Source organism: Schistocerca nitens, chromosome 5, assembly GCF_023898315.1.
Source record: "Schistocerca nitens isolate TAMUIC-IGC-003100 chromosome 5, iqSchNite1.1, whole genome shotgun sequence".
Taxonomy (NCBI): Eukaryota; Metazoa; Arthropoda; class Insecta; order Orthoptera; family Acrididae; genus Schistocerca; species Schistocerca nitens.
Window position 1 is genome coordinate 86,963,638 of NC_064618.1, and position 22,578 is coordinate 86,986,215.

General features: G+C 43.0%; 2 protein-coding genes across 3 annotated transcripts in view; both read right to left on the reverse strand.

The window, feature by feature from the left end:
- The window catches only part of LOC126260238 (myogenesis-regulating glycosidase-like), a 557,090-nt gene that overhangs the window by 365,299 nt on the left and 169,213 nt on the right, over positions 1-22,578 (reverse strand). The window lies entirely within an intron of this gene.
- Positions 19,471-22,376, reverse strand: LOC126260289 (myogenesis-regulating glycosidase-like). The gene is made up of 3 exons (XM_049957613.1): positions 21,963-22,376; positions 21,600-21,756; positions 19,471-19,667 (listed from the first exon to the last, which is right to left on the reverse strand). Exons 1-3 carry the CDS (start codon positions 22,374-22,376, stop codon positions 19,471-19,473), a joined length of 768 nt encoding a protein of 255 aa, XP_049813570.1.

Here is a 22,578-nt window from a genome sequence, read left to right on the forward strand (position 1 = left end):
TTTTTTTTTTAATGTTACATCGTTGAGCTTCTGTAAATATTGTTTGATTGAATGGATAACATAAAACTGTATACTCCTTTCTTTATTAATACTTTGATAGCATGATTTGATTCTATGCAATGTAGTATATCTGTCATTTAAATTCTTTGTCCCTTTTGGAGGGAACAAAACTTACTGTATATAATTTTAATTTCTGTGTGAATAATTTTTTGTAGAAATACTAATACGTGCAAATGTTCTGTTTTATTTAAAATGTTAGTTTGCTGTTATGTAAACTGCGGATCCTCACTTAGGGCTCTTAGTTATTCTGTATGTAAAAGTTGTTGTGGTTCTCCTCCGGAACGGAGCTGTGTAGCGCGCGCAAATTGTGGTTGGCCTAGGTAGAAAAGGTGGAATTGAGAGTCAGTCGGGGACGAGCTACCAAACTGTGCACTGCCATGTAAATGTTGCATATTGTGCTGGTTCCGAGAGAGGCTTTTCCTGCCGCTTTCTAGTGCCTCGGATGGATGGATGGATAAATAGCTGGAACTATTCTGGAATTTGTATCTATAATCGCCAACAAGAAATGACAGAGTCCAGCAAATCTACCTGCAATTCCACCTACCAACATGCAATCGCCACCTCATTGAGGAATCACTGTAATGGAGCACTATAGTAATGTACAGTGAAGGATCAGCTTAATGGATGTGTTAGTGTGCTCAAATATAAGGTAATTTATAACTGAATTTATGTGCCTACCTTGATTTTTCTCCTTATCATAACACCTCTCAGGTTCCTCTCCGTTTGAACTAAAGTAATTTCCGAGTGTCCTTACTGAAAGAACATTAAAGTGTTTTGCTAACTGATGCCTCTTGAACTAAAGTTAATGTGGCAAGAGTTAATGATGCTTGCTGAAAATAATTTTCCTAGTAAAACTGCTTATTAATGTGTTGTTGCCAACTTCAAATTAAAAGTTCTTAAGACTGAGGCTTATAAAGTTTTGCTTAGTAAATGATCACATTACTGCCTGTTGTAAATCGCAGAAGGTGAGTCAGTATCTTACATATATGTTAATTTTGTCTCTCACTGTAGTAAAAGTGGAAACCTGCAGTTGTGAAACGTTATATACTCATGTTTGCTAAGTGTTTGTCTCTCTTGTGTATTAGATGTGCATATTAATAGTACAACAGGATCCACAATTTGTCTATTGTGTTAATGCTCGGTAACAAGTAACGGAAAGACCACTAATTATGAAAACCATAATTTCCTTATTCAAATGATAGTGAGAAGCAACCTGTTAGTGGATTCCTATTAACTTTCATTTTAAATAGTAAAGTATTTAACTGAGAGAGACTTAACCTATATCCAATTAATGGTTCTGCAGTGAATAGTAATAATAACGTTATAAAGATTATTCAATTTGTGTAAGCCCTGAAAGTAATAGTGTGTTTCGGTATCTGTTATAATTTTGCAAATAGTTTGTGCTGCTCTAACTGTTAGTTTCAATCTTACCGTAAACATATGTATGTGTCAGAGTTCACTGCACTCGCGTGTGACAAAGTATAGGTTGTGGTCATCCATTAAAGTTACTAATAACTATTTTCCTGAACGAGAATGTTAATCATTCTCTTGCCTAGTTAGGCTGGCGACCGTTTTCTTTATCCGTTAAACAGTGCAGATAGGCAAAATTTTGTTTGTTACTGTTCAAATATTCACGTAATTCTGATTTTCACTTCCGATAAGCCACCTCCGTTAGGTACAACACGGTCAACATAACAAAATTCCTTTCAGGGGGTAACACGGTTCTGTTGCTTTATACCATAATTGCTTTAAGAGGATAGTTTTATTTCACGACCTGCCTACAACTTTAAGGTTATGGTACAGCAGTAGCAGACGGGAGTGTTATACACTTAGGAAAATATTTTAGGGTATCAACTTGCTTCCACTTACATATTTTCATTTTATCTACAGTTCCTGTAAATGCAATCAGTGGCCTTTTGGAAATCAATAAACGTCTTTGGAATTCAGTACTCCGTGGCATATGATTGACATCAGATTAAATATTTCTTCAGAGCATGACCTGCCCTTCCTAAAACCCACTTTACATTTACCTAAATTTCTCTCCAATGTTGTTTATGTTCACTTTAGTATAATTTTGGAAAATATGTTACCTGCAGCTGGTTGCAAAGAAATGACATCTTGTTTACTGTCTTTCTTATGTAGTGGAAGAATCAGAGATACTTTCACTCTCATGGGAGTTTTTCCGTTTTCAAAATTTTCTCAAAGATTATTTTAGTTAATATTTTATTTTTGGTACAGACCATTTCAGAAGTTCTGGCGTAACAGTTTTCTCCATCAGCTTTGTAAGGTTTTAATAACTTCTTCATTTTCTTTGGCAGTTGGGAGTAAATCTTCTTCTAGATCTTCATGAATGTTTGAGTATTCGACCTTATGGATTGGTTCTAGAGAATTAAGAAGCTACACATTCGAATTTACTGTGAACGTGTTTAGCAGTAACTTACATATTCATTCTTTATGAAGTATTCTACCTTAATAAAAGATGTAAATGTGACGTTAAGGAGTATTGGCCTGTGCATAACTCAGCTGATTTTTTATGTATTTGAAATAATTCATCATCACAGGCACACAGGAACTGCAAACCGCTGTCCTTGTATCTCTTGTGTACACTGATCAGCCACAATACAATAACCACCTGCCAACAGTATGTTAGTCCGCTTTTGGAACGGAATACAGGAGTGATCCTGAGTGGCATAGGTCGATTCCTTGCTATGTTTACAGCTGTACATAGCACCAAATGTCATACATACAGATCCTCAAATTCCATTAAATTACGGCCTGGTATTTCTGAGCGTAGAGCTGGTACTAGATAACGTCCTAATGCTTCCTGCAGGTTCAGAGCAGGAGAATTAGGTGTCGAAGATATCAACATGAGTTCACTATCGCGCTTCTCAAGCTACTGTTGCACGATACTGGCCTCGTAACATAGACATTTATGCTTCTGGAAGGTGCCTTCGCCGCCTGGGAAGAAATCAAACTTGAAGGGATGCTGATGGTATTAGTTGGGTTTTATTGTCTTTAGATAACTTTTACAAGGGGCCTGCAATTTAAGAGTATCCAAATAACAAAAGGAAGTAAGAGGCGTTTACATTCCTACAATTCTGGTTTACAAGGAAAGGCTCATGAAGTTTCTCATGACATTAAAGTAGGAACTATCCCACTATTACCCACATTTACGAGGGCTCCCCACAAAGTACATTACGTTTTGGAATTAAAAATAAATAAAGTATTGGAATTTTTTTTATTATGTACAGATGAAAGCCACACTTAAATACTATTTTTCTGCATAGTTGCCATTTAAATTAAGGCACTTATCGTAGCGATGGACGAGCTTGGAAATTCCTTCGTCGTAAAATTCGGCCGCCTGCGCCTTCAACCACGTAGTTACCTCTTCTTGAAGCTGTGCGTCGTCATCAAAATGCTGCATAGCCAACCACTTCTTCATTGCTGGGAATAAGTGGAAGTCGCTCGGTGCCAGGTCTGGACTGTACGGCGGATGAGGAAACAACTCCCAGTTAAAAGGTTCGAGAACTTCACAAATGGCGTTTGCCGTGTGGGCCCGGGCGTTGTCGTGAATCAGCAAGATCTTTGAGCCCAACTTTCCCCTGCGCTTGTTTTGTATTGTTCTTCTGAGGTTTTGCAGAGTTTGGCAATACCTTTTAGAGTTTATTGTAGTGCCTCTTTCCAGGAAATACACAAAAATCACACCTTTTCTGTACCAAAAGACAGTCGCCATCACCTTCCTTGCCGACATTGTCTGCATGCATTTCTTGGGTTTTTGGAGGGAATTTGTGTGCCCCCACTGCATTGACTGCAATTTTGTCTCGCAGTTCACATGCTTAACCCATGTTTCGTCACCAGTAACGATGCGATCGAGTAATGAGCCGCCATCTTTCTCGTAAGCGTCCAAAAACGTTAACACTGCAGCCATTCGCTGATTTTTGTGAATCTCTGTCAAGATTTTTGGTATCCATCTTGCACAAAACTTGTGGTAACCAAGCTTTTCGGTAATGATTTCGTGCAACAAACTTCGTGAAATTTGTGGAAAACTCATAGAGAGTTCCGTTATTGTGAAATTACGGTTTTCACGAACCGCGGCATCGACTTTTTCGACAAGTTCGGCAGTCACTATGCTGGGTCTTCCACTTCGTTCTTCGTCGTGAACGTTAGTTCGGCCATTTTTAAATTTTGTGACTCATTGACGCACTCCATCTTCAGTGATTATGTTGTCCCCACACACTTCACAAAGCTGCCGATGGAATTCTATCGGTGTACAGTTTTTTGCAGTCAGAAACCTTATTACAGCACGCACTTCACGCTTCGCGGCATTTTCAATTAACGCTGACATTTCAAACTGTCACAGTAACTCAACGGAGTACAGCACGAACCTCTCACTAGTACGGCAGGATGCCGACTGAGCGGCGGAATGCCATGACACCAAGATGTCCGCGCTAGTCCCGCCCCTAATGGACACAAACGAAAACGTGATGTACTTTGTGGATAGCCCTCGTATTCAACGAAGCCACGGAAAATGTTTTCATTCACTTTAACCCCCTTGTATGCATTACTGTTTGGCTAGTGCTCCATTTTTCATTCATTCTCACTCCCGTCACTGCATGCACTGCACATGTACAATACACATATTATTTCATAATGGAACACTAAGCTAACTATCAGCTGACGTCGGGACGTTAGTGATGACGTTTGGGGTCCATTTTATCTGCCGCTACTTCCCAACTATTAGTCTGAAAAACTGAGTCAGCATTGCTTTATAAAAATCGAGGTATTGATCTCAGAATTAGGTTTTAATATTATATATTGCATAACTTTGGGAGCATAGTTCTCCAAAACAGAAGAGAAGAAAATAAAACACTGTGAAAGTACAACGTGAAGTCATGGACATTTTATTATCGATATTACTAATTCTTTGTGGTATATTTTTCGTCAAACTGCTACTCTATGTTTCTGCCCTGCGTTGAAACCTTCCGCAAACTTTTGGTACGTTTCGACTTTGTGCCTCTCTTGTGGAATCGCTGGTTGTGTCGTATCTCCTTGCCAGAAAGGCCTGAACTGTAAATGTGGGCTGCGGGGCGGCGTGTGATGGGCAGCGACGGGAGTCTTGAGTTAGCAGCGCCACGAGGAAGATGGCGAGCGGGGCCCTATGCTGGGAGCAGCCCGTGTATGTCCCGGAAAACGACTTTGCCGCACCTGGTTTGATAGCGCGGCCTAGTTGTAGTTGAAAGCCGTTGTTTCGAAAGCTGTTATTTCGAAAGGAACTCCCCTTTTGCATGCAAGAGTGCTTCGGCCGTACAGTAACGGGTGTTACCCGAACGAGATCGGCGGTTAAAGCAACGAATGGACTTCTGTACAGCCGTCACTATACAGGGTGAGTCACTATTGCCACCAAGAATAACTCCGGAAGTATGATAGGAGCTGAAAAGTTTGTGGGACAAAAGTTGCATGGGACAATGGAGTCCATAATATTGCGTTGGTTTTTTGTTGCTAGGTGGGGTCGCTTCAGAGATATGAAGGTCAACTTTGTTGGTTTAAATGAGATGCTATAGTTTGGTGCTTCTTTTCTGATTGCGGCTATCGAGAGGAATCCAATGATGTGTAAAAGTAAGATCTTTGAAGCTCAACCAAGGTCACAAATGTGGAATGAACGTCCATTTACAGAAGGTGTTCGATGTGATGACCATTGCTATCAATGCAGTGCTGCAATTTTGTTATGGATTGAGCGGCAATTCTTTTCACGTGTGCACTTATCGAATCACATGCTCTGACAATTATCTCTCACATATCTTCAGGCGTAGTACGAACGCCTTTATAAACAATGTCTTTTACGAACCCCACAAGAAAATAATGCAGAGGCGTCAAGTCTGGCGAACGAGCCGGCCACGACACATCACCTCCGCATCCAATCCAACGATTTGCCAATTGTCTCTGCAATTCATTTCTAGCCATCAGCGAGAAATGTGCCGGACACCTATGGTGTTGATACCACATTCTGTTCCTTGTTCCTAAAGGTATTTCTTCCAATAACAAACCTAATGCTTCTTTCAGAACTGTGGTGTACTTTCTACCATTAAGATTTCCTTCAATGAAATAGGGGCTTATAATTCTGTCCTCCAGAATCCCACACCATTCATTCATCGACCACGGTTTTTGATGTGCAACTTGCCGCAACCAACGTGGATTTTCAGTTGCCCAATAATGCATGATATGCAAATTAACATTTCCATGGTTCGTAAATGCAGCCTCGTCAGTAAATAAAATCAATTTGATAAATGTGTCATCCCTCTGAATCTGAAGTTGAGCCCATCGGCAGAATTCAGTGCGACGCATACGATCCGTACCAGTAAATTCTTAGTGGAGACTGATATGGTGAGTACGATATTTATGGCGATGCAGAACACTGACAGCACTACTCTGGCTCATGCCATTTTCCCTTGCGATTTGATGCGGGCCTACACAAGGATCTCGAACCTCTGCTGGATATGTTTCCGATGCGTTAAAGATCCAGTTGTTCTCAATTTATCATATATTTAAATGTACGACGTGTAGGGTGAGTACGTTGAGGATATCTTTCAGCGTAAAAGTCTGTAGCCCTCACTGAATTTCGTTGGCATTCTCCGTAAATGAGAAGCATATCGACTTGTTCTTCGAAGGAATACATCATTCAAATCGCTTTTGTTGTATTGCGAAACCGTCGAATGGTGTTTACATGTCAATGGCACGTTAGATGGATGCGGCGTATTCGGCGAATATTTACTATTTGCACGATATACGAGAGAGACTTGTCAGAGCATGTGCGTCGATAATTGCCGAAGTGATAAGGAATACCACTCAATTCATAATAAGAAGATTGCAGCACTGCACTGATACCAGTGGTCATCACATCGGACACCTTCTGTAAACGGACGTTCATTCCACCTTTGTGACCTTGGTTGACCTGTTACACATCATTGGATTCGTCTCGACAGCCGCTATCAGAAAATAAGTACCAATTTATAGCATCGCATTAAAAAAAACAAAGTTGACCTTATATCTCTGACGCGACCCCCCCTAGCAACAAAAGACCAACGTCATACTGTCCCATGCAACTTCTGTCCCCCAATTTCGGAGTTATTCTAGGTGGCAATAGTTGGTGACTCATCCTGTATCGTCGCTGCACTCTGGTTGCATTTATTCGCGAGTACTGAATAACTCCATGTGAATCTCAGTAACATTATTATTGAGAAGTTACCCAACTGTGTGCTTTAGTTGTTCGTCTTGCAAAATTGAAATTGAAATTTAACTGCCTTTGTGAGGCGCCATTAGTTCCACTATTTCGTGGCTAGTCATTTCTTTGTTTTAGCTATTAGTGTTACAAGATCGTCATTCAGTTTGCCATGGTGGGGACCATTATTTGCATGCATTTGTGATACCAGTGGTAACTGACTTATGTTTCAGATCCTCAAGCCAATTTAATGATGTCCATCATCTATTGCAAGGAGAAAGACTGATGTGTGAAATTTCCATAATATTTTTGGAAATATGTTAATTCTTCAAAGAGAAAGTTTTGTTGAAACCCCTTTTTATACTCTATACTACATAGCTACAAAAAGTTGTAGTCCAATAAATTGTCCGTGCCAAGTTTACGCTCAGACTTCAGGGAGAGCAGGAAACAGAAGAAGAACACTGCCGCCTCGTGGGGTACGTAGGTGAGAGGGGAATATTGCTATTGTACATGATGGCCCATGGTAGGATGGTCAGAAACTGTGGAATTCGATTAGTGAGAATGTTTGAAATGAAAGACAGCTGTTACCATTACAAAACTGGCTGGTCCTCCACCTTTATTCCTAATAATTAACAGATCCATCAGTGCCTGGGGGCCACCTACATACTGCGTGGACATGGCGTCCAGAACGATAGGAATGGAATGTGTGTTCAAGTCGAGGCAGACTTCCAGGCTCCACCGAGTTCCTGAGCCCGCACCCAGCTATCTTGTGACCAGGTCCCCTACCGACGCTTTTACTGGAATTATTACCTCGTCAACGATGTGTAGGCTAAGCATAACCTAAGCATAACCTCGTCAGCGTTGCTGCGTGGTGTTTGCCAGGCATGTGACAGGGAGCGGGTTGATGCTGGTACCAACCAACCAACCAAAGCCCTGCTACGACTTCCAAGAACACTTAGTTGCTTCCAATGACGAATAAAGATTTTACTTGAAATATATCTGTTTTCCATGTGGTCTGCCTGCCTATCTGCACAAACCCTTCCCCTCTGCAGGGGCAGAGATTCTGCTCAAAACAAGGATGTAAGATAACTATCTTTGACTAAAGTGCCCCCATGGGTAGGTGACATTTATTAGGGAGACTGTACAGAGGGAGTATCAGATTTTAACTGATTTTTGTAAACAGAATTGGCTCATTGTACAAAATAGAACAGCTAATGATATCGACAATAGTAGTAATAATGACAGTGTCTTAAGTGGCTTCGGCGTTGTAGTGAGCTTTACTTTAATAGTTATATATATATATATATATATATATATATATATATATATATATATATATATATATATATATATATGGTGGTCCATTAATCGTGACTGGGCCAAATATCTCACGAAATATGCGTCAAACGAAAAAACTACAAACAACAAAACTTGTCTAACTTGAAGGGGGCGCTATGGTTGGCCCGCTAGATGGCACTGCCATAGGTTGGGTTGGGTTGTTTGGGGGAATAGATCAAACAGCGAGGTCATTGGTCTTCTCGGATTAGGGAACGAAGTCGGCCATGCCCTTTCAAAGGAACCATCCCGGCATTTGCCTGGAGCGATTTAGGGAAATCACGGAAAATCTAAATCAGGACGGCCAGACGCGGGAATGAAATGTCGTCCTCCCGAATGGGAGTCGAGTGTGCTAGCCACTGCGCCACCTTGCTCGGTGCTGCCGTAGGTCAAATGGACATCAATTGCGTTTTTTTAAATGGGAACCCACATTTTTATTACATATTCATGTAGTACGTAAAGAAATATGAATGTTTTAGTTGGACCACTTTTTTCGTTTTGTAATAGATGGCGCTATAATAGTCACAAAAATATGAGTAGTAGGGCTACAGGGGTGGCACCACACACTCCATTGTTGCCAAATCTATTCAAGATAGAGGCGGTGACATCATCCAAGATGGCGGCATGTAGACTTTGCAACAGCGCATGACGCCATCCATGATGGCGGCTTTTGGCGGGAAAATAGGCCAATTGGGCTACGTCCACTAACTTAACCCTCCAGAAGAAATTAGCGCCAACTTCAAATTTCAACAAGATAATGCATGCAAAACCCTATTTTTCTTTATTATTATTCATTATTACTCTTTATCATTCATTATCATTTATTATTATTATTATTATTTTTTATTGGTCTACCTCCACTAGAAAATTCGCTCCAAATTCAAATTCCAACACCATAATGGTTGCATAACCGTACTTGTCTTTATTGTTATTTATTATTATTCTTTATCATTCATAATTTATTATTATTTATTATTATTATTATTATTGGCCTACCTCCACTAGAAAATTGCGCCAAATTCAAATTCCAACATGATAATGTCTCGAAAACTGTACTTCTATTTATTATTATCATTTATTGTTTATTGAAGATGTCAGATTTCGGTGGGAAGAAAGCCATTTGCGTTACGTCCATAACAAAAAATCTGTCACAAGTTCAAATTCCAACACCATAATCTATCACACGTACGAAATAGCCCATATCCTACGAACTTTCGCGCTCATTTATCCTTTCACTGCTAAGCTACGAAAATCGTGTCAAATAATAAAGTGCACTTATAGTAACCTAATTCACATCCTTTGACTTTGTGTGGGAAAAAAGGCCTTATGTCTTTATTTCAAGCAGTACGGTGATCACTTGTTCGCCAACACAATCAGTACACATCTTTGAGATCCCAGTGCAGTCGCCACAACGCCCACGCTACAGCGGAATTAGTTGAAATCGTCGCCGCACGTGGCCCCGTCTCCCAGGCGTCACAGTCGCCGAGCGAGCGGCCGCATAGCCCGCGCGCCACAGATAAGGGAGTGGCTGCATCGCCCTACGTCACGGCCGGTCCAGCACTCTTGTCAATAAGATGTTTTCGTGGACAGGGGAGTCTGCCCCCACCGACCAATTGGCGCCACAGCTGTTCGCTGGACACGTCGATGCCGACCATTCACCATCCACCACGTGTCTTTGTGCGACCGAGAACGCCGTGCTACACTTTTGGCGCCAAAGTTTGCTCGACAATGGAATCCGCCATGACTGTATAACAGCACGTTTGGTCGCCACAAGAACGCTCGCTAACACTCGCTGTGCCGCCGTCCCGCTGATGTCCGACCGCTTACGTCACACACCCCCGAACGCCCCCTCCATACATGCTATGGACATAGTCTTCTGTAACTATGCTAATTCCCACAACGCCTATCTAACCCATCAATTACCTAAGTAATTAATTCGATTCCAATTTTAATCATATTGAATAATTCAATTTACAATTTCATATACGTATGCAAAGGTGTTCAACTAACTACTTTCAACTACTTTTCGAGGACCAGACCGTCACCTCTTCCTAGGAACCCTCGCCGAGTTTGAATTCTGTCAGTAAAGAAACGTCACTTGCGCTTTCGCTACCAACCTAAGAAAATGGCTCGTAAAGAAAGGGCACTTGTACTAACCTCATCCACCCGACCGCCACTTCTTCCTAGGATCAGGCGCCAAGTGTGAAATCTGCCAGTAAACAAAGCTCCCTTGCATCTTCGCCACCAACGTAAGAAAATTGCTGAAGATGAGATCTACCACCACCACCACTTCGTGCTGGCGGTTGGTAAAATGACTCAGCCCGCACTAGGCTGATGGAAGGAGGAAGGAGTGTATTTATTTGGGAGCAATTTATTTAGGGACAGAGTATATGTATCACAGAACACATTCTCTCACATTCCCCCATAGCATACAGACCTGCAAACTACTCTTATATAACTCATGTATAATGCTCTACACACATGCTTGCTAATTGTAAACCATCAAAAGAGTCACTGCACAGCCTACAGACATGTGAAGCACACATAAATAATTCAAAACATTCACGCCCATAGAACCGAACAACTCTTAATTTCTCTAAATAATAATCCATCTAAAATACCCTGCTCCATAATTATCAACTTTTCAAAATCATACACCTGTCTTAATTTAAACAACTAGAGATAGACAGCATCACAACCCTCTGTATTCGCCACTCAGTCCACGGTCCTGCTGACTTAGTACACAGGACCCCCCCCCCCCCCCCCCCCGACATCAGAATATGTCAATAGTTTCACATAACTTTTTGAAACTTTTGCTTCTCATAGGTTTCGATATGTAAGGCTGACCTAAGGCAGGTTCTGAACTCCAATAGTGCACTACACTTGGCAACACAACCACACCCATCAAGATATTCATTCCATTCCAGACCTGTAACTCCTCTACAGATAAATTTGTCCAGTTATTTGTCTACTCACTCCCACTCTGACCAGATTGTCGTTATTGCGCAAAAACCGCTCAGACTGCGCTGTGCTGCTCGGGGAAGTAAGGAAGGACTGCACTCTATTTATTTCAACCCCTTTTATTTAGTCGTGAAGTATATTTGTCACAAAACAGCCACACTGATCCGACTGTGGTCATCTGACACAGGCTACAAACACGTAAATAACTCCTAATTTCACCACACAATAGCAAACAGCTCTTAAATAATGCAGTACACAATATCAGCAGACGAGCTCTGTACTCTTAAACTCTCCAAATAAAGCACCGCACATTGCACAGACATGCTCGCAAAATAGTGCAACAGACGCGCCCAAACACCACCAGCTGCCAAACCGACCAAAAGTCTCTGCTCGGCCTCCCCCAAACATGACCTCAACACAGTCGAATTCGCACCTAACACCGGAGAAACTGATATCGCCTATGCGCCTTAGATTACGCTCCAAGGGCAGGCCGCGCGCGCGTGCGGTCGGCGGGAGCGGGGGGGGGGGGGGGGGGGTCCAGAGCCTCCACCCAAGTTCAGCATACCGCCGGCGTCTCAGGTCTGGACCTGCCTTCACGTCTATTGTCAGAATAGCCCATAGCTCGTTTACACACACGATTAACGCCGTGGCGAAAACACTTACTACTTGCCTGCAACCGAGATGGTGACAGAAGACCAATCACTCTGATCTGCGCTGCAGGGGCGTGTAATGATTGACAGTACTCTATTTATTTTTTCAAACAATTTATTTAACCATACAGTATATCTATCATACTATCACAAAACAACCACCCAGATGTGCCCTGGGCCATGTTGCACAGCCTACAGACACGCATCCAACTCATAATTTCAGTACACACAATAACAAACTGCTACTAAACAATTCTTCACACTGATGTGTAGATACGCTCAGTACTCGTAAACTTTCCAAATAACGCATAGCAGAGCCTGCAGATACGCTCGCAAAATAACTCAGCAGACGTGCGCAGGTACTCCCCACCGCACCCTGTTCACAGGATCGTGAAGTCAAGCATCCGTCTGGTTACAGACCGCCCACAGCCCCTGCTCGGCTTCCGTATGCGTGAGTTGGCGCGGTCGACGCGCTCTTCAGCTGTCAAAGCACACATAGACGTCCGTCCAGGACCGCGATCCGTCACAACCCCGAGCCGCGACCATCGAACACGGATGAAAGTCAACTTTATGTCAACGTAGCATAATTCCAAAGCGCAGCCTCCATACGCTAGACACATCATAGCAGCAGCACATGTCTTTACCGCCTATGACACACTGTGCATTGCTCCTGACATGACATTACACAGCCCTTTAACTAATCATAACTACAGATCCCTGCTCTCTCCTCGTCGCGTGACCAGCCATCTACGACCTTCTCAATATTATACACTCCTGGAAATGGAAAAAAGAACACATTGACACCGGTGTGTCAGACCCACCATACTTGCTCCGGACACTGCGAGAGGGCTGTACAAGCAATGATCACGCGCACGGCACAGCGGACACACCAGGAACCGCGGTGTTGGCCGTCGAATGGCGCTAGCTGCGCAGCATTTGTGCACCGCCGCCGTCAGTGTCAGCCAGTTTGCCGTGGCATACGGAGCTCCATCGCAGTCTTTAACACTGGTAGCATGCCGCGACAGCGTGGACGTGAACCGTATGTGCAGTTGACGGACTTTGAGCGAGGGCGTATAGTGGGCATGCGGGAGGCCGGGTGGACGTACCGCCGAATTGCTCAACACGTGGGGCGTGAGGTCTCCACAGTACATCGATGTTGTCGCCAGTGGTCGGCGGAAGGTGCACGTGCCCGTCGACCTGGGACCAGACCGCAGCGACGCACGGATGCACGCCAAGACCGTAGGATCCTACGCAGTGCCGTAGGGGACCGCACCGCCACTTCCCAGCAAATTAGGGACACTGTTGCTCCTGGGGTATCGGCGAGGACCATTCGCAACCGTCTCCATGAAGCTGGGCTACGGTCCCGCACACCGTTAAGCCGTCTTCCGCTCGCGCCCCAACATCGTGCAGCCCGCCTCCAGTGGTGTCGCGACAGGCGTGAATGGAGGGACGAATGGAGACGTGTCGTCTTCAGCGATGAGAGTCGCTTCTGCCTTGGTGCCAATGATGGTCGTATGCGTGTTTGGCGCCGTGCAGGTGAGCGCCACAATCAGGACTGCATACGACCGAGGCACACAGGGCCAGCACCCGGCATCATGGTGTGGGGAGCGATCTCCTACACTGGCCGTATACCACTGGTGATCGTCGAGGGGACACTGAATAGTGCACGGTACATCCAAACCGTCATCGAACCCATCGTTCTACCATTCCTAGACCGGCAAGGGAACTTGCTGTTCCAACAGGACAATGCACGTCCGCATGTATCCCGTGCCACCCAACGTGCTCTAGAAGGTGTAAGTCAACTACCCTGGCCAGCAAGATCTCCGGATCTGTCCCCCATTGAGCATGTTTGGGACTGGTTGAAGCGTCGTCTCACGCGGTCTGCACGTCCAGCACGAACGCTGGTCCAACTGAGGCGCCAGGTGGAAATGGCATGGCAAGCCGTTCCACAGGACTACATCCAGCATCTCTACGATCGTCTCCATGGGAGAATAGCAGCCTGCATTGCTGCGAAAGGTGGATATACACTGTACTAGTGCCGACATTGTGCATGCTCTGTTGCCTGTGTCTATGTGCCTGTGGTTCTGTCAGTGTGATCATGTGATGTATCTGACCCTAGGAATGTGTCAATGAAGTTTCCCCTTCCTGGGACAATGAATTCACGGTGTTCTTATTTCAATTTCCAGGAGTGTACTTACTTTACAACATTTTTTAAAATAAGATCTAATTTACTCCTCCCACCGCACCTAACATCAGACCCATCCCACCATCAACATACGCAAACGTCCTCAACCCTATCTTGTCGCTCATATATCAGCCCACAAACCATGTCCATAAATCAATTTACCATTCTCATCCCCTCATTTCGAATTACAAATGTAGCCTCTATCTAAACACCAATCAACTCATCTTTCTCGGACTTTCAGCAGTAAAATTAATTTTACACACACACACACACACATCCCGAAATACGGACCATCAAGCACATACCACACTCACACCAATATTCAAAGCCTGATCCATATTTACCACCTCCAACATGAATTAAATATTATTACCATTGCCCCAACTTTCTGCCAGCGCTCGATTTGGACCTATTTTTCGGCTCTAAACTCTTTTCACTAGCGGTCCAATATCACTATCTACAGATTGCATAAATTTCCATATTAAAAAATCTAGTCTATTTATCTATGTCATCAAGCTGTACCCTCTCACGATAGCATACAAACTCATCTTCTCTAGTCATTATACAACTTTTATCAGCGACACGCCTCAGTCAATATCCCCAATAATGAATACCCGACCAGAGTGTTTAAGGCCTGTGAAGACATCGCCGACACAGGTTTGTGTACTGTAATCATCATCACATTATCATGTTGGAATTTGAATTTGGCGCAATTTTCTAGTGGAGGTAGGCTAATAATAATAATAATAATAAATGATGAATGATAATGAATAATAATAAATAATAATAAAGACAAGTACGGTTTTGCAACCATTATCATGCTGGAATTTGAATTTGGAGCGAATTTTCTAGTGGAGGTAGGCCAATAATAATAAATAATAATAACAATAATAATTAATAATAATAAATGATAATAAATTATAATGAATGATAATGAATGATAATGAATAATAATGAACAATAATAAAGAAAAGTAGGGTTTGGCATGAATTATCTTGTTGGAATTAGAATTTGTCTCCAATTTCTTCTGGAGGCTTAGGTTAGTGGACGTAGCCCAAATGACCTATTTTCCCGCCAAAATTCAAACTTCCCGCCATTTTTTCTGGAGGCTTAGGTTAGTGGTCATAGCCCAATTGAATTATTATCCCGCATAAAGCCGCCATCCTGGATGACGTCATGTGCTGTTGCCTAGTCTACATGCCGCCATCTTGGATGACGTCACCGTCGCCATCATGAATAAATTTGGCAAAATTGGAATGTGGGGTGGCACCCCTGTAGCTCCACTACTAATATATCTCACAATTTTAGACGAACAGTTGGTAACAGGTAGGTTTTTTAAATTAAAATACTGAACATAGGTATGTTTGAACATTTTATTTTGTTTGTTCCAATGTGATACATGTACCATTGTGAATGTATCATTTCTGAGACCGCATGCTGTTAGAGCGTGATTACCTGTAAATACCATATTAATGCAATAAATGTTCAAAATGATGTCCGTCAACCTCAATGCATTTGGCAATACAAGTAACGACATTGCTCTCAACAGCGAGTAGTTCGTCTTCCGTAATGCTCGCATGTGCATTGACAATGCGCTGACGCATGTTGTCAGGTGTTGTCGGTGAATCATGATAGCAAATATCTTTCAACTTTCCCCACAGAAAGAAATCCAGGGACGTCAGATCCGGTGATCGTGTGGGCCATGGTATGGTTTCGACGACCAATCCACCTGTCATGAAATATGCTATTCAATACCGCTTCAACCGCACGCGAGCTATGTGCTGGATATCCATCATGTTTTAGAGAAATTTGGTTGAAATTTCGCCGAAAAATTTGAAAAATATTCGTTCACGTAGTTTTCTAGGTGTTATGGATCAATTGTTACTTTTGTCCTCTCCCTTATCAGTGTGTTATTATGTGTCTGTTTGTCTCTCACTGTTCCCTGTTTAGTGACATCCCAGAGTTCTTTGATTTTATCCTCTGCATTGTATACTGTATAGTTAATAATGGCTTTTTTGTAGTAATAATTTGATAGTTGTGTCTGATGCATCCCAGGTCTGACACAAACAGCACCAGTGCAACGCTCATAATAAAAATAATCTGTCACCATAGAAGACAAACGAGTGCAAGACTTGTTCTTTTCACTGAATTCCAAATGTAGGGTGAACAATTATGAAACTGCAAGGTGCAGCAACGGAAATGGAGGAAAAAGGGCCCTATGGCGATGTATCCAGAGATGCATTATTGCCAGAGTAGATGGCATTGACAAATGACACATGCCGTGTGTTTCTTGAGTGTTACTGGCTGCGTGACTGACGCAGCGTACTGTAAGCAGCAGAATGGTCCAATATCCACGTCGGGAACAAGCCGAAAATGTTTTTGCGTATGGCCAAGCAGGTGTAAATGATCGAAAGGTATCACGGCTATACCGAAACAGGTACGCTCACGGACACCAATCACATCACACAAGCACAAGCTTCAGGCAAGTGGCACTCCTACATGGCGTGTGCCAAAGTACGATTGTGTGTATCATCGCTACTATCCCTACCACCTGCTACAAGTGCAAGGATTATCTGCAGCGTATTTTCCTCTTCAGGAAGGATTTTGTCTATGATTTTTGCACTAAACCATCAAAATTATGGTATTTATTTCAACAGTCATCTTTCTTGACGAAGCAGCCTTTACTAGAACTGGCATCATCAATCTGCATAATCGTCACCTGCAGGCTACAGACAATCCTTGGGGAATGGCTGAGGCGTATCATCAGCATCAGTTCAGCATTTATTATGGGCTAGTATTTTTGGAGGCCATGTACTTGGACCTGTTACTGTTCCACAATGCTGCAACAGAGGAACATACCTGGACTTCCTGCAGAATACTTATTCTGGGTTGCTTGAGAAGGTGCCTTTGGCAGTACAACAGGTTATGTGGTCTTTCGCAGGACAGAGCTCACCCAACTTCCACGTTACAGTTTGCCAACACCTCAACATCATCTTCTCCGACCTTGGATAGCATGTGGAGGCCCTGTTGCATGGCCTGCTGTGTCACCCCCTTGATTTTCACCCCTGGGGCCATCGGCAGTACACTGAGCCAGTCCCTGGTGTGTAGACACTTCAACAACGTGTTCACGACACCTGTGACACTATTGAGAGAGAGGCTGGAACGTGTGAAACAGTGCAGAAATCAACCATGAGACATGGAGATGCGTGCATTCCATCCCATGGAGGCCACTTTAGACATCTCTTTTGATATGAATGGGATGCAGCTCTGTACAATGTACTGGGACGATTTGTTGTCATTACATGCACACCACACATTTCCAGACACATGTTCATAGACCCCTCTTTCGTCAATTTCCAGTTAGGAATCCATCCGTGGAATCTATCGCTTTTATTTGTGTTTACCTTGTATAATTGATTGTTGAGTTTGTCCGCTGTAGACAGGAAAAGCACTTCCGCAGTAACAACAAAAATAGGGGGTACAACAGGCTGTAATTGTTCTTTGTGGGTTGTTTAACCTTGGATAAACTGTAGGTCCGTCAAGACCGAAATTAAAAGTGTTTTTTTTTTGTTTTTGCTGTAATGATTGACAAAAATCATAGGAAAATTAACACAGACAATAACGTCATAAAGTGACTTGTTATAAATATTTTAAAACCTATGGTAGAAATTTAGTGACACTGGTTCATTATGACTCATTGTCTTGGAGATGTATTCAGGAGAACTTCCTAATTCCAGCTGTTGTCCAGTTGTTTTTGTGGCACGTTGATACGAATTTTGGAAATTTCTTATAAAAGTCCGATTTACATAATGTTGAGGACAAGAGGAATTTCGCATTTACGTTAGTTTCTTTATATATTTCATCCTATCTTTCGTTTGCTACTTCTCTTGAAAAGTCTCTTTTTTTTCAATTTGTGATAGATGCCTTTTGTAGGTCTGTACTTCAGATATTTTCTTTTCATATCCAATTTTGTTGTTATTTAACACAAATTGTACGAAAGGCCATGATCATTTACAGCTATGTCACAGTTTTCCCTGTTCACATTTGTGGACACATGGTCGATTACTGATGAAGCGTTTGTAGCAACCACGGCTGCTCTATTAACGAAAAGGGGCATGCCAAAAGTCCGAAGGTTATTTATAAGTGTCCTATTAGTTTCGTCTACCATATTTGTGTTTATATTTACGCCTCCACATGAGGTAATATTGTCTTTTGTAGTTCAGGTTTCCCCTAGAAATTCTGGTAGTTTATTGAAAAAAGTGTCCATACTATCAATGATCGATATAAACACAATGACTGATTTCTTATTGTTATCAAGCCCTTTTAATTCAATAGCTGATACCTGTCCTCAATTGTGGAGCTAAGGTCATGTTTTGATATAAATGTGTTCCTTTGCTGATATAAATGCATGGTCCTGCTCTGAGGATAAGGTGTTGGACCTAAATATGATGGCTGCTAAAGGCAGAAATGTTACACTAACACAATAGATATAGCCGAATTTGGCTCTGTTATTCACCCTACCTTACACAAACATGAAAGTATATTGTCGTTTGTAAATGATCTCTATCGCGACCTTTGTGCATGAATTGTAGTTCGCAGAACAGCAATTCTCTGCAAGAGTATTATCCAATTTATTCAAAGTACCACCAGCATAGAACAAGTGGAAGCCTGAACTAGGTTACAATGGTATCTTGTACAGTTAGTTAATTAGTTTCATGTACCATGGATCTTTTGTACGATTAATCGTAATAATGTTGAACGAGTCATTTTACATTCACATTACACATTCGTATGTAAACATGGCTTTGTTTTTTAGTTTTCAATTTAATTTTTTTTACCATTTTTTTAAAACAGATGTGAATTAGTAATTCGCATGCACCACCTTTCACGCATTACAAAAACAGAATTCTTCTACAATACAGAAGGAACAAGTCACGTTAAATGAATTTTTTTTATATCCAGAAGCTGTCTTACATGTTCTTGTAAACACGGTGTCACTGGTACATTAATATAAGGTCGTGCCAGCCTTCATAGAAACTGCGCTAGATTTCAGTCAGTGCAAGCTAGGAGCTGACCCTGGTGAAGTAGGGCAGAGTGCTGAGTGGCGCAGGGTAGGCGTAGAGCCAGGTGGGGCCCCGTATGGTGGGGTGCTCGGGGTCCACCTCGTCCCGCCAGTAGCCCTTGGGCAGGTAGATGTCGCGCCTCGTGGCCGTACGATACGTCACCGGCACCACCAGCAGGTCGTCGCCCAGCAGGTACTCTGCACGGGAGGGAAACAAAGCGTCAGCACATGGCACGCCCCAGTCGTCTGACAGGTTCATTCCGTGTTAGGTCTCTTCTTGCGCTCCCCTCTACTCCCCTCAGGGAGCACATCTCTGCTTCTTGTACTTTACTGTCATCTTTGTTCTTCTTTCTCCAACTCTCACTTCAGTGCAACATTAACGAGATCGCCATAGTCGTATCAAGTGTAATTCTTGTATTTTTTAGGGGATTTTATATTTAAATATTTTGTTCAGTGTTCCAAAATTTTGCACTGAATTTCTGCAAATTTTCATCTATATGATTGTCAAAAACGTAACCTGTGTCTCACACCACACATATTTAAAATATGGCACCTGTTTAATTACTTTGTTGTTAATTACTGTTTTCAACAGTTGTGAATATTTACAGTGGAAGGTCATAACTTTATTCTTATGTACTGAAATTTTAAAACTGTATTCTGTTGACACACTGCCAAACAACAAGAAGAAAAAAAAGTAGCACCCACCATGTCATAAATTTATTCTTAAGTAATCAAATTTTAAGTTTTAATTGTATACATAGACAGCCTGAGAAAAAAAGTGAATCACGTGCAACATCATGGTTTAAGAGCATATGTGATGTTATTTTAGTGATTAGAAAAGTCACTAAAATTTGTAAAGAACTGGCAGTGTCATCCCACTAGTCAGTATGACATTGCACCCTGGGTGGCACAAATGCATTCACCGATTCAGTTGGTTCTCCTGAGACAAACTGGATCACATCTGTTGCAACTGAGCCTGCACATCCTGAATATTGACACAGGGACAAAGTTGACTTTCGACTTCGTTGCACACATGTTCTATTGAGACCATATCTGGGTGCCTTTCTGCACTCCAGGAGTAACACTGCTGTGCCTTTCCGGAAAATACCGGGAGAATGGGATATCCCCCCCCCCCCCTTTGCCCTCATACATGATGAATGGAAGTGAGCTGGATCTGGGATAGAGCTGAACCGTGATTCAACACTGAGCAAGGTGCGTGACGATTATTCATCAGCAGTCCACGCTTCTCAGTCGCAGCCACAGTCCAAAGGCAGCCGTTTGTGACTTTGTTTTGACAGCAGCTTATCCGTGGTATGGAAATTACCTACTCCAGTTGCTGCTAGGCTCCGAGGAATGGTGCATGATAACCCAGAATTACATTTCAGATGGGAGAGGTGATAAGCAGAACCATGAGAACGAGTGTGCTTGCCATCACATTAGCATGCAATTCAATCCTGGACATGATCCACTTCCAAATGCTCCAAAAACTCAATACTGCGTGATTCGACAAGTAGGTCAAAACAGACCCCCTTAGATTAGTGTATTTATCTAATTTAATTCCTCAATAATTACCTGATTTCCAGTTTCTAATTACATTATTAATGTAAATGTAGGAAAGACTACCACCAAATAGCTGCTCATATATGGCTTCAGGCTTTGAAAGCAAAGTCTCTCTTGAAGAAACTGAGTGGAAAGAGTAATTTCCAAGTGGATCACGAAATGCGACGTCTGCGCAAGAGACATGTGACCTCACGAGAATGTGAGTAATGGTCTGTGGAGTTGTAATGCATGCTTAGTGTTTGTGTAGATTTGAAATTATACTGGGAAGTTTCCCCAAACAAAGTCATCAGGACCTGGGTGGATTTTGTATGCATATTCCTTTGGACACAATAAAAATGAGAAATGATGAACAGCAGTGTAGCCACAGACACAGGCACTGGCGCCTCTGAGGACATTTAACATAACTTTAGACCACACAATTTCAAGTGTGAGATTGCCTCAGTAACATGTTAGTTAATGAAAGAAGCATACGTCGAATGTTAGTCGTCAGAGAAATCGTAACCGAAAGATTAGAACTAGAACGGAATGATTCTAAAAATAGATCACGTGAGAGAAAGCTGGTGGTCATACCGTTGCTGATCTTGAGAGCGGTGTAGTCTGTCGGGTCGAGCCACCAGATGGGCCGGTTGACCGGAGTGCCGTCCTCCACTGCCTGCTTCATCAGCTCGACGATATTCGGACCGTACTGAGCGCGCAAAGCCGTCAGGTTGCGTGCGAGCTCCACCGACTGTAAAAGTAGTCACAAGTCACAGCCGTGAGCCGCCCTGCTGAGACTGAACTCATACAAGTTTTCAGTACAGCATACCTTACAGTGTTACTATATATAGATTGGCTTAATCTGTCGATTCTGTGTACGTCACGCATTGTATCAACGCTGCGAAGCGATGTTTACTTTAGAAGTGGCTTTTACAGACACACGAGCACGGGACGCACCTCGTTCTCGTAGTCCCAGGGCACGGTGCGGAAGTGGACGGCGGGCATGAAGGCGCTGGCCTCCAGCCAGCGGATGTACAGCTCGCGAGTGGCGATGACGCCCGTCTTGGCGCTGCCGCCCACCCTCTCCGGCATCACGAAGGGGTAGCCCTGCAGGCTCACCTCCAGCAGCTTGGGCAGCAGCGTCTTCAGGCCGTTCTGCGCGCTCCACGCCGTGTCCACCGCGTCCATGTGGAAGAATTTGGGCAGGCGCTGGCTCTCGACGCCGGAGCGCAGCCTCGCCATGGGACCGAACTGGGCCACTGCCTTGGCGTACGCGTCGGTGTAGACCACGGGCGCCCTCTCCAGCGGTGAGAGCTGTGGCGCCTGCGGCAGGTAGCTGGTCTCGCCGAAGTCGAACATGAAGGAGTCCATGCCCGTCTCGTTGCGGAGCGCCTGCAAGAGATTACAAAAAAAAAAAAAAAAAAAAAAAAAAAAAAAAAAAAAAAAAAAAAAAAAATCCGTACCTGTGTGGCAATGTAAGTGACGTATCCTGACTTAGAAAGCCTATGTGATTCTGCGGTGGTACACAGCTGTGAAGTATCAAGGCTATTCTATCGATAATGATGCACAGGTT

Excerpts from the sequence above, each read along its gene's own strand:
- LOC126260289 (XM_049957613.1), bottom strand. The coding sequence starts at position 22,376 with ATGGACTCCTTCATGTTCGACTTCGGCGAGACCAGCTACCTGCCGCAG. Across the intron at positions 21,757-21,962 it reads CCTGGGACTACGAGAACGAG|TCGGTGGAGCTCGCACGCAA; the intron begins GTGCGTCCCGTG and ends CTACTTTTACAG. Across the intron at positions 19,668-21,599 it reads CGCTCTCAAGATCAGCAACG|AGTACCTGCTGGGCGACGAC; the intron begins GTATGACCACCA and ends CCTCCCGTGCAG.